The sequence below is a fragment of the Pseudophryne corroboree genome, chromosome 10, assembly GCF_028390025.1.
Source record: "Pseudophryne corroboree isolate aPseCor3 chromosome 10, aPseCor3.hap2, whole genome shotgun sequence".
In the NCBI taxonomy this organism is placed as follows: Eukaryota; Metazoa; Chordata; class Amphibia; order Anura; family Myobatrachidae; genus Pseudophryne; species Pseudophryne corroboree.
Window position 1 is genome coordinate 279,355,298 of NC_086453.1, and position 12,538 is coordinate 279,367,835.

The window sequence follows — 12,538 nt, forward strand, 5'->3', positions numbered from 1 at the left end:
AGAGATTATAATTCCAGCTAGCTAACTAGTTGGCTGGCTGGAACGATGTCGTCCTAACGTACACTATGGCCAGCTTAAGCAAGGTGAAAATAGATGGATGTTGAGTTACGTGGATCTTGTGTTAATATGTTGTGAGCAAAAACTGAGATGTATTTTAAAATGGAGCATTTGGGAAGCACTAATTTTCTCAGAATACAGATTCCTGCTCAATCAGAAAAATATAATGTAGGAAATATTGGAGGAGGAAAAGCTGCTCACTAGCAGTTGGGCGGGTTACACAATTTCATAATTAAATTCAGGAGTCATCCTGATGGCAAGTATGAAAAAAACATGAAGATATTTTGACCACATAAAGTTAATTGGCAAACTATTGTTCTATTGTTAACACCTACCATAGCAAACATGGCTGCCACAGAAGGAATATATGCAGAGAAGCTGCTTCGCCACCCCAAAATGGCTGCTATGCTGTAAATTGTGTCATGTACAGTATGCAGGGGCGGATTGGGAACAAAAAGCGGCCCTGGAAATTTTTTTACTAGTGGCCCCACTTGGGCAGCACCAGAGGTGTAAGGTCTAGCCATGGGCCATGGCAGCAGCACCCTCCCCCCAAGACTTTCCAGATAGTGGGGATGTCCAGCATTAAGGGGAAGTTAAAAGGAAATAAAATTAAATGTTATGAGCACATTATATGATACACTTTTAGAATTTAGGAAACTATATAATTCTTTAGAAAGATATATTTTCTTGCTTAGTTATTACACCAACCACATCCCAATCACTATTCACTCAATCTTATATGTCAGCCAAGCAGGCAGACAGAGCCAGTAGCGGATCTTGCCACGGGCAAGCAGGACTTTTGCCCGGGGCACCGCCTTCTGGAGGGCGCCGCACCAGGGCAAGATCCGCTGCCCCCCGCTGCCGCTGTGAAGGGAAACTAGATGCGTACGCGTATAGTTTCCCTTCGTGGAGAGGTCCTTTACTGTGCGGTGCGCGATGACGTCATCGCGCACCGCATAGCAAAGGTCCTCTCCACGAAGGGAACTAGACGCTACGCGTCTAGTTTCCCTTCGTGGAGAGGACCTTTGCTGTGCGCGATGACGTCATCACGCACCGCACATTTCAGTCTGTACAGGGGGCGTAAATGACCACGCCCCCTCTGTGAAGCCACGCCCCCTAATGCCGCCCGGGGCGCACAGAGCCCCAGAACCGGCCCTGGACAGAGCATACACTAGATCATCTGCAATCACAGGCTAAGTGGCAAAGTCATTTTCATATATGCAAATTGTTTGGCATCTTATTCATTATGTCTTTAAATAGGACCACATGTCCTCAAACAAAACAGGCCCCGCGGGTGCATCGGCCCACCGGGGATCTTCCCTGTAGACTTTATGGCCAATCCGCCTCTGACAGTATGTAGTGTGTTTCATGTAGTGGTTTGTTCAACACCAGAACGTTTCTGCAGTAGTTTGTCAGGAGCTAATTTCTCTGTGCTCCCAGAGGGACTCAATGTACTTCTGTTATCTCTCAGTCTGTAGCTTCCCACTGGTCCCACATCTCACCTCAAATGGCACAGTCACATGCAGACCTGTCCTCACGTTATCATACCAGCGATCGGGTCACTGCCTTGTAATAAATCAATACACTCATCTCCCAATATAACCTTTTGACACGTGGAGAGATGTATCAAGCCACAGAGCGAGATAAAGTGAAGAGAGAATAATTACTAAACCAATCAGATTCTGGCATTTTACAGGCTGTGCTAGAAACATGACATTAAGAAGCTGATTGGTTGGTTCCTTATCTCTCTCCACTTTCTCTCTCTCTACGTGATTTGATACATCACCCCCGCTATGAGCATCCTGATGATTTTGGTAACGACAAGTTGTTCCTTCCCAAACCACTTAAAAACTGGGAGTACACAGATAAGTAGATAAACATTCATAATAAGAAATGTAAGGAGAAATTTACCCAAAGGTAATTTCACTCCTGGCGCTAGATGAGGGGGTTCACCACAGCTGCTATTATACACAAAGGGGTTGGTCAGACCCCGAACAGCAATTAAAACACCAAAAAAAGAAAGTATTAGCGCTTGTAGGTCACAAATGAGAAGATAGGTCACAATGAATCACAATTTAATAAAACATGTTAAAAACTGCGTGCTAAGCACATATAAATGAAAAAACAATAATACATAAAGTGAGTAGTGCTCCTCCCGATTGTAAGGTTTTTATGGAAGAAAAGTTCAGAAAACCTGTTCCGATAGTTAGTCCCCTTGGACTCTGAGAGCCCATGCAAATCACAACTGTGGATAATAGTTACCTCCAGCGTCTCTCAAGGTTTTTAAGTGGAACTGTGTCCACATGTGGCTTTTCCTCGATTGGTGATGAAATGGAGCTTCCACGGTGTGAAAGGAACTCCCTTAATAAAAGTCCAAATGCTGTTACTTGGTGGGGGCTTGGTCCAGGTGAAGGTCTTCCAGTAGACAGGGAGTGGGCACAAAGCGGCAGGACTCACCAACGCGTTTCGTTGCGTTTGAGCAACTTTTTCAAGGTGGAAGCTCCATTTCATCACCAATCGTTTTTAACATGTTTTATTAAATTGTGATTCATTGTGACCTATCTCCTCATTTGTGACCTACAAGCGCTAATACTTTCTTTTTTTGGTATAATAAGAAATGTGCTATGAAATTAATTAAATTGCATTAAAGTGAAAGATAAACATATTTTTAAGGTTTTCTACATTCCTGAATATGGTACATGTGGATTTTTAAATCATACTGCAGTATTTTACGTAGGACAACTTGTATCGTAGTTTTAAGGAAAGTGTAAATTCAAAACAGATTTTTGCCTAATTGTACAAGGGAATGAATGTGGTAGATATACAGTATATAGGTAAAAATAAAACCTATTGTAAGTCTGGCCCCTTTGCTTGCTCTCAAATATTTTCTAGTTGCTACAACTTGGTGTTGTCTCTAGTCTATATACATCACATCAGTGATGTGCGGAGAGCTAAATGGCTGGGGAGGAACAGGCTAGTATGGGTTTGATATGAAATACCACCCGTCGGGATGCCAGCCGCAACATGACTGACAGCTGCATCCCAACAATGAAGATACCAACGTCAGAGGGGGTAAGTATTTTTACTCCCCTTCCCTACCCTAACCCTAATCCTCCTTGTGTGGCGGCCAAGGCTAACCCTCAGGAGGTGGCGGATAAGGCTAACCCTCAGGAGGTGGCGGCTAGGGCTAACCCTCGGGGGTGGCTGCTAGGGCTAACCCCTCCTAGTGCCTAACCCTAACCCCCCACCCCGATGCCTAATCCCAACCCCCCCCCCCAACCCCCCCAGGCCCCAACCCTAATAGAAATGCTGATACTTACCTTCGGGATGTCAGTGTTCCGGCAACGTTCTCCCGAGAGGTGTCCAGATTCCAATGTTGGGCACATGACCGCCGGGATGCTAAACGCACCCCACTAGTTCCAGACACACATATGAGCCCAAGGGTTCATGTGGGCATTATATAAAGGTGTATATTGTATATACTACTGGAAATTTGGTAAGTTTTGATCAGAGATGTACAGTTTAGGTAGGCAGGGGTGGCAGAGCTACACCTGTAATAGACTTTTTATGTATAATATCTTCTTTGTATTTTTCTTATCATTTTTAAAGTCAGAACTCTGGTGTATACTGGAGTATGACAGGAGAGGCTCTGCCTCACCTCACCGCACATCGCTGCATCACACTACACCCAAAGATGTGAGGACCTGTAGTCTAGCAATGTTCCTGGGTGATGACAGCTTTATAAAAGGTTGACAAGTGGGTTCTGAGAAAAGTTAAACTGAATAGCAGAAAAGTGGCTGTGTAGGATAAACTGTGATACCAACGCTAGACAAAGTAATGCAACCAGAGTATTATGTTTAAACAAACATTTCAACTAGTATGGGGAAGTAAAATATGATTATTCTGCCCCTGATACCTGTTTGGATCTATATTTTACTGTCAGTTAAGGTGACAATTTTGCCCAACAGATAAAATGTGATAAAAAATAAATAAATTGAAGTTTGTTTAATTTTATTTGTGCTAAAGTTCCTTTACGCAATTTTCGTCATACCTAAGCTAAGATAGTGTACTGTGAAACATGTATTTATATGCTTTGTATCCTTCTGTGCTCTTTACAGTGTATTTTTGTTACATTATAGTACAGTAGATAACATATTTATAGATTCCTATCAAAACACACTAAAAACAATGTATTTGTTGAATGCATTTTATTTAAGACCAATGTGGGAGATGAAAGGGACATGGCTTTGGAGTGGAGGTAATCGGTTTATAATATGTAAACAATATATCACACGTCACATAATTACGCCATATTGACAATATTAATGCAGCTTGGAAAAAAGATTTAGACTTTAGCAACATCTTATTTTGCCCTTCTTTAGCCAACATCATGCTTCGGGTAGCAGAATAAGAAGGTAATATAGTGGCAAAGAAGAAGATATATGTAGCACCATGTCATCACACAGTCATGAGGAGGATGTCACTATGCCTGGCTGGCCCTGGCCTTCCATGCCTCAAAGAGTTTAGCCAGTTTAGCTTTAGCTTCTTCTGCTCGTGGCAAGAGCTGTTCCTTCAGGTTCTCAACTACAGGCGCCAATTTCTCTTTCAGGGTTTCAATATTCTGAGCGAACTGAACTCTGTATTCATCTGCCCTGGAAGCATAACTGGCCTTGGCTTCTTCCAGCTTTGCGGTCACATGTTGTCTCAGCTCCTCACCATATGGAGCCAAATTGGCACGAAGGGAGTCAACCTCAGCACGCAGCCTCTCTCTAACCTCCTCACCCAGGGGCTGGATGTTCTTGTAGAAGGTCTGTAGGTTTTCCTTGGTTTGTTTCTTCAGCTCTTCTCCATAAGGTTCCACTTTCTCTCTAAAACGTTTCACCTCCTGAGCCCATCTATTCTGAAAGTTTTCCACCAGTGGACGGACCTTTTCTTTGATAAGAGGGATGTCCTTCTCAACTTCTGCAGCCACCTGCTCTCGTAATTTATCAAAGTATGGGTTCAATTGTTTTTTCAGGGACAGAGCATTGACGCTGAGACTATCAAACTTCTCTGCAATTTTCAAACTAAATAGAAAGAAAAAGAAGATGATAAACGTTAATGCTACTACAGCAAGGGCATGCAGTCACCCCGTCGGCATTCAGAACGCTGACACCATGATGGCAACAAGGTTTAAATGACAACATTCTGAATGTCAAAGTGTTTACAATGACAACACCGACATAATGTCAACATTGTCCGAATACTGACATTCATGAATTTACAGTTAGGCTCAATTTGGGTTAGGCTGCAGTTAGGGTTAGGATGAGGGTTAACGTGTCAACATGTTATACCACATCAACAATAAGTACTACAGAAAAACATTGGACAGTCTGCGACTTTAATCTATTGATGGCAGCCTTAATGGAAGAAGAGTGTGCAAAACTTCCATGTACATCAGTCTGCAACCCATCACACCTCCATTCAGTGTGGGGGTCCACCAAGGACATAGATGAATTGATCATATCTTATATCTCACCCTAATCCATATCAGAGAAAGTGAATTCAGATGCCATATCTCCCTGCCACCTACAGTACGTAGCTGTATTCCATTCCTTGGAATTGTATCCCTTCTCTATGTAGGTCACTTACTCAAGCTGTTTCCCGATATCGGAGGTGTCCACCTGTGACACAGCTTCTTTACCGATGTCTCGGATTTTGTGTATGTAGCCCTCTATCATCTCCCGGACATGGTTGACCGGACTTTGGGGCTCATCGTGCTGCCAGAAGTAGCGAGCCTGTGTTCCTGGAGGAAAGAAGACAAAGCTGTGTGTTAGAGTACCGTGCTGTCCTCTGCCATGTGAATCAACCCTACCCTGCATCAGCCTACATGAGGAGAGAATTTGGCGTTGGCCTGATGTGGTCACTTTTTTGGAGTACAGCACCCTTTTGCATATAAAAAAGGGGGATTTTTTTTCTCTTTTCTTGAGTCATAAAATTAGCTTAGCCTCTTTTATCATGTTTCATTGTTGAGTGAGCATTTCTTTGCCATTTGTCATGCATCAATAAATATATATATTGTTTTATATATATATATATATATATATATATATGTATATATATATATATATATATATATATATAGTTTATATATATATATATATATATATATATTTATTTTTTATTATTATTTTTTTTTAAGTTTGTCGATACACAATGTAGGTGACTATAGGGTTGATGTATCACGCAGTGAAAAAAGTAGAGAAGTTGCCCAGAGCAACCAATTAGCATCAATGTAACATTTATCAAGTACATTCTATAGAATGATAGGTAGAAAGTGATTGGTTGGTATAGGCAACTTTTACAATATTTTCACTGCTTGATGTATCAATCCATGAATATGCAATGTCACATTATCTAGACACAGTGGTTCTCAAACTCGGTCCTCAGGACCCCACACAGTTCACATTTTCCATGTCACCCAGCACAGAGCCGGCCTTAACCAATATGATGCCCTAGGCAAGATTTTGGCTGGTGCCCCCTAGCATCGCCGCTAGTTCTGCAGGAGATGCCTGGCATGAGTCAGCTGGCAGCTCTGCTAACGTTGGATGCCTTTTGTTTATGAAAATGCATCTTATTTGCATTACTATGTGGCTAGGATGCACAAGCAGCTTCTGCTGATTAAATTGATATGCAGCATGCCTATATTCAGTGTGCGACTGTGGCTGTATCTGCATACGAAATGCTACATTACAGTGATTACCAGGAATACACTGCAATATAGTATTTCATATGCAGATACAGCCGCAGTCACACATACAATATAGGCATGCCGCATATCATTTTAATCAGCAGAAGCTGCTGGTGCCCCTAAGCATACCAAATGCCCTAGGCATTTGCCTAGTTTGCCTATGCCTAAGGCCGGCTCTGACCCAGCAGGTGCACTGTGTATCACCAACTGTCATATTTTAAAAATCTACAGGTGACCTGCAAAATATGAAATGTGTGGGGTCCTGAGGACCGAGTTTGAGAACCTGTGATCTAGAGTATAACACATATTGTTCAGTGTAGAAGAGCATTCTGTGGATCAATATACAAGATCCATCATTCAGGATTAAGGGGGATAAATATAAACTGAACGGAGATAAAGTACCAGGCAATCAGCTGCTAACTGCCATGTTATAGGCTGTGTTTGAAAATTGACAGCTATGAGCTGATTGGTTGGAATTTTATCACTGTGCAATTTATCACTCTCCATGGCTTAGCCCCCTAAACCAGTAGTCAGAGAACACAAATGATCCCATTTCCATTTCACTATTACTGTACAAATTATAGTTTGAACTAAAAGGATGTCATAAAAAAATATACCATACAAAACTAAAGATAAATGGGGGGGGGGGAAATCAAGAATAGGATCTTCATTCCAGCCCATACATCTAAGAATATGACACACACTACATACAGTACACACAAGCCAAACAACCTGTATACTGTAAATCATGTCTCATTTATAACGGACACAAGTTAAACCTACAGCAAAACAATTCAGTGAATTTAAACCCAGGGGCGTAGCCAGAACTTTGTGGGAGCCATAGTAACATTTTTGTCCCAATGCTTCTAGAGAGACATCTCTCTGCAGCAGTTGTTAATTTTATGCCCTAGTTTATTTTCTGAACCATAGTAGTGCTTTAGTTAATGTTATGCCCCGTATTAGCGCCCTAGTTTATGTTATGAACCATTGGAGTGCCCTAGTTCACATTATGTCACATTGTAGGGCTGCCAGTAGACATTATGCCACACAGTAGCCACTATTCACATTATGACATACAGTACAGGGGGGTATTCAATTGTTTGAAAAGTTAGTTGGGTGTCTGTTTTTCCTATCTAACAGACAGGAAAAAATAAGACACCCAACCGACTTTTCTAACAATTGAATTCCACCCACAGTGTCCCCAGTAGATACTGTATTATGCCACATGACAGTTCCACAGTTCATATTATGCCACACTATAGTGCCTCCACTTCATATTGTGCCACGGTACAGTGCCTCCTCAATTCTAATGCCCTCCAGTTAATTTTATACTAAGTTACATTGAGTATGTCCAGGGACATATATATTGTTGACCCCAAAGCAAAAGTTTGTAAGGACCCCTATGTATCACCCAATGTGGCTGGGGTAGTTTGGAGGTGCTTTGAGCCCCAGGTGGGAACCCCTATAGTGTTAGGGACCTGTCCGACGAGGTCACCGTGAAGTAGGTGGGCAAGCTCATATACTGGCCAATATATGCCAAGAACCTCGAATATTATGATTGTTATAGTTTTAATGGTGAATGTTGCACCTGCACCCTTTTTCCTATATTGTGTCACCCAACGGTGACAAATGTATATAGCACATGTAACTATGAAAGGGAAGGTGGGCTCTGGGCCCCATAAGAGCTGCACTCCCTGCACCCATGGTAGCTACGCCCTTGTTTAAACTATCTAATGAGCAATTGAGTGTATCTTTCACAGAGATTAATTTTATACTTCCGTATCACTGTCATAGACTATACTTCAAACTTATATGTGTGTGTGTGTACATATACACACACACACATACTGTACATACCTCTCTCTCTCTCTCTAAATATATATATATATATATATATATATATATATATATACTCACCAACATATATTTTATATATATATATATATATATATATAGTATATATACGCACCAATATATATAAATATATATATATATATGTATATATATATATATATATATATATATATATATATACTGTATACCAAATTGTATGAGACCAATGGGTCTTAACAGAGGGCACTCACCAATCCACACATTTTTCAAAAGTTTATTAACACATCCAAGTTAATAAACTTTTGAAAAATTTGTGGATTGGTGAGTGCCCTCTGTTAAGACCTATTGGTCTTGTACAATTTGGTATATGTGAATGCCCCACCAGGCATTCACGCCACTGATGACAATTACACAGATGAGAGTGCGGACATTTAATTTGGAATATATATATATATATATAATTATATATACAAATCCAATGTCAGCCGGCACTCAAAACTAGATGACAACTTGCTCCGGTGCCCGTATTTGAAATGAGATACGAGTCCAATAATAACGGCACTCAGAGATCATGTAGTGAAAAATAGAGTATATTCATTAACGTTTTCGGGGCAGCAAGCCCCGTCCTCAGAATGCTTTTGTGTTCGTTCTGAGGACGGGGCTTGCTGCGTATAATTATATATATATATATATATATACGTGTATATACTAGTTACAAGCCCGTCAAAATAACAAAACAACATAACAGTAATGCCAGTGCCTGAACAAAGCAACAATTAACTTGCTCCATCTATCACGCAAAACACTTAAATTCCCCGCATAGAGGTGAGGAGCATTATTGGCCTTTTATTATATAAGATATATAGACAAACACGCACATATAAATGTTTCTGTGTATCACTATACATATACTATATACATATATACACACCCATTTTTATATTTATATATATATATGTATTTATATATACAGTGTATGTATGTATGTATGTATGTATATATATATATATATATATATATATAATGTCTACATATGCTAATTTCATGACTAATATACATAAAATGTGATAATCATTAATTACAACGGTAACAGCCATTTCAGTGAAAGACAATAGTTTTTGTGGTTTGTTCTGTAAATATCCTTTCATACTGTTCAACTAAAACTGAGACTGAATTGTTCAAACCTAGGCTGGCATTATGTACACATTATGATTTATGCAATAGGATGCAAGCTTTTGATGATTAGTTATTTGGTGATCTCGGCTGCAGATGGAAAGCGGAAATAATTTAAGAGGCAAAGCCAACACCACCAAATGTTTGCCTCTTTACATCTGCAGGCGAGATTGTCAAAATTGTGCTGCCCCCTCTGTCATTGTCTGTTACTGCGACTAGTTTTGGCAGGTATTATAGAGAGCTGTTGCCCTGCCACTATATATAGAGAAACTCTATAATATTACCACTTAAGAAAATGAAAGCATTCGCATTCTTATTATAATAATCATCATCATTTATTTATATAGCACTACCAATTATAGAGAATATTTATCATTCAAATGAAGTCACTGTCCCATCGGAGCTTACAGCCTAAATTCCGTCACACACTCAGCAGCCAGTTATCCTGCCAGTATGTTTCTGGAGTGTGGGAGGGAAATTGGAACACTTGGATATTACCCTCATGAACAAGGGGAGAACATGTACACTCAACACAGATAGAGCCCTTCTCAGGAATCAAACTCATAAAAACAGTCAGGCAATAGAGCACACCACTGTGCCACCTTGCTGCCCAAAGTATAGATGATCATAAGGATACTGTCTCCCATTCCCTCAGACACTTACCTGTGAGGAACAGTAGCACAAGGCTTATGGTCCAACCTCTCATAGCTGCAACTTGTCCTTACCAAACTATATAAAAAAAACAACAGAAATGTTGGAGTCTTCAGCTGTAATATGTTTCCAGTTAGCAAACAGAAAATTGCATGTTTCCCATATGTCACACTTGTTTGTTAATTGTCAAGCACAGACAGAATAATGATCAATACAGACATTTTTTGTAGTTATTCCTGTAATTTCTGGTGTAACACTAACAATGGAACAAAACGTTCACAGAATGGAATCACATATGTTAAATGTATCGTATAAATCAGTGTTAATATAAGGGGACATTTAAACATAATATTTTAACCTATGGCCCAGATTTATCAAACCTTGGAGAGTGATAATTAGCAATGTGATAAAGTGCCAACCAATCAGCTCCTAACTGTCATTTTCAAACACAGGGGCAGATGTATTCAGCCTGGAGAAGTGATAAAGCAGTGATAAATGGAAGATGATAATGCACCAGCCAATCAGCTCCTAACTGTCAATTTACATATTGGAGCTGATTGGCTGGTGCGTTATCACTTTGCACTTATAACTGCTTTATCACTTCTCCAGACTTAATACATCTGCCCCACTGCCTGTAACATGGCAGTTAGGAGCTGATTGGCTGATACTTTATCACCATGCTATTTATCATTCTCCAAGGCTTTAATACCATATCATTCCATGTGACTGTTCTAGAGTCTGTGCCTAACTATACTGATTTAATAAGATTTCATCATGAACTTATCCAGGCAGCTACATGATCTGGAATATAATGTGGATAACACAACCTCAATGCACTGTATATATACTGGAACTCAGACTAATGTGCTCTTATTGGATAGTGCCTGAGGTTGTGGTGCATAGGATTTCATGTGACAATATTCCTGAACTAGAACAAATCCAGGGCTGCAGAAGACTCTGCACCACCCCAGCTCCAGCTGGGACATTTTTTAAGAGTATTACGGAGACAAATAATGTTGCTTGCCACCAGTGCAACATAGAACATAACTGGAGAAAACACTGTGAAATTACTGAAGGATACACACAGAAATACCATACTTTCCTCTTGGAAATCAACTATAATTTCCATTATTAAGAATAATAAGAATAGAAATTCCCTTTAAATCAATCAAATGCAGCATCGTGCTATCAGTAAAGGGTAAAAAATGTTCCCTGACCTGAAAATGAGGGTGAATGCAGGTTAGAAATAATTTTGGCAGATCCCTGCTGCCGCCCAGTGAGGGTGGCCTCAGCTCTTACCTGCTGTCCTTGCTTGTCAGTTGTTCATGGGATTTGAGATCGGCAGCTCTCCAATTTTATACTCCTGTGTACACGCACAGCCTGGGCTTTATCAGCTGAGATAAGCTGGATATGCAGTTTAACATGTGGAACTTGGGGAGTAAAGTTCAAGATGAGCTAGGAAAACACAAGGATCTGCTGTCTCATTCCCAGCCCTAGATATACACACACACACACACACACACACACACACACACACACACACACACAAAATCATTTCATAGGGGCAGGCGGCAGCTGTCTTATTATTATTATTAAGGTTATAAACTTTACCTTCTGATAAGAGGCTTTTAGTATTACCATTATTTATTAAAGAAAGGAAGAAACTATTATCACATTAAATTAGACTCCTTTTGTTTTACATAGGTCTTCAACCTGTGGCCCTCCAGCTGCTGCGGAACTACACATCCCAGCATGCCCTGCCTCAGTTTTACCATGCCTTAATAGCAAAACTGTGGCAGGGCATGGTGGGATGTGTAGTTCCGCAGCAGCTGGAGGGCCACAGGTTGAAGACCCATGGTTTAGAATATTGGTCATTTGCACAACGCCACTTCTTTTGTTCTGTATGATGAAATCCTTGTACAGGTTCATTATCCCATATCCAAGATGCTTGGGACCAGAAGTATTTTGGATATTGGATTTTTCTGTATTTTGGAATAATTGCATACCATAATGAGATATCATTAGTCTAAGCACAGAATGCATTTATGCTTCATATACACCTTATACACACAGCCTGAAGGTCATTTTAGGCAA

General features: G+C 40.3%; 1 protein-coding gene across 1 annotated transcript; it reads right to left on the bottom strand.

Annotated features, from left to right (window-relative positions):
• Positions 1-4,250: 4,250 nt before the first annotated feature.
• Positions 4,251-11,878, bottom strand: LOC134965530 (apolipoprotein A-I-like). The gene is made up of 4 exons (XM_063941912.1): positions 11,744-11,878; positions 10,457-10,522; positions 5,689-5,842; positions 4,251-5,123 (listed from the first exon to the last, which is right to left on the bottom strand). Exons 2-4 carry the CDS (start codon positions 10,497-10,499, stop codon positions 4,541-4,543), a joined length of 780 nt encoding a protein of 259 aa, XP_063797982.1. The 5' UTR covers positions 10,500-10,522; positions 11,744-11,878; the 3' UTR covers positions 4,251-4,540.
• Between the last annotated feature and the right edge of the window lie 660 nt (positions 11,879-12,538).

Bases quoted from the DNA above. Each gene is read 5' to 3' on its own strand.
- LOC134965530 (XM_063941912.1), bottom strand. From the start codon at position 10,499: ATGAGAGGTTGGACCATAAGCCTTGTGCTACTGTTCCTCACAG. The intron at 5,843-10,456 runs GTAAGTGTCTGA...TCTTTCCTCCAG, and splicing joins TGTGCTACTGTTCCTCACAG to GAACACAGGCTCGCTACTTC. The intron at 5,124-5,688 runs GTAAGTGACCTA...CTTTCTATTTAG, and splicing joins GATATCGGGAAACAGCTTGA to TTTGAAAATTGCAGAGAAGT.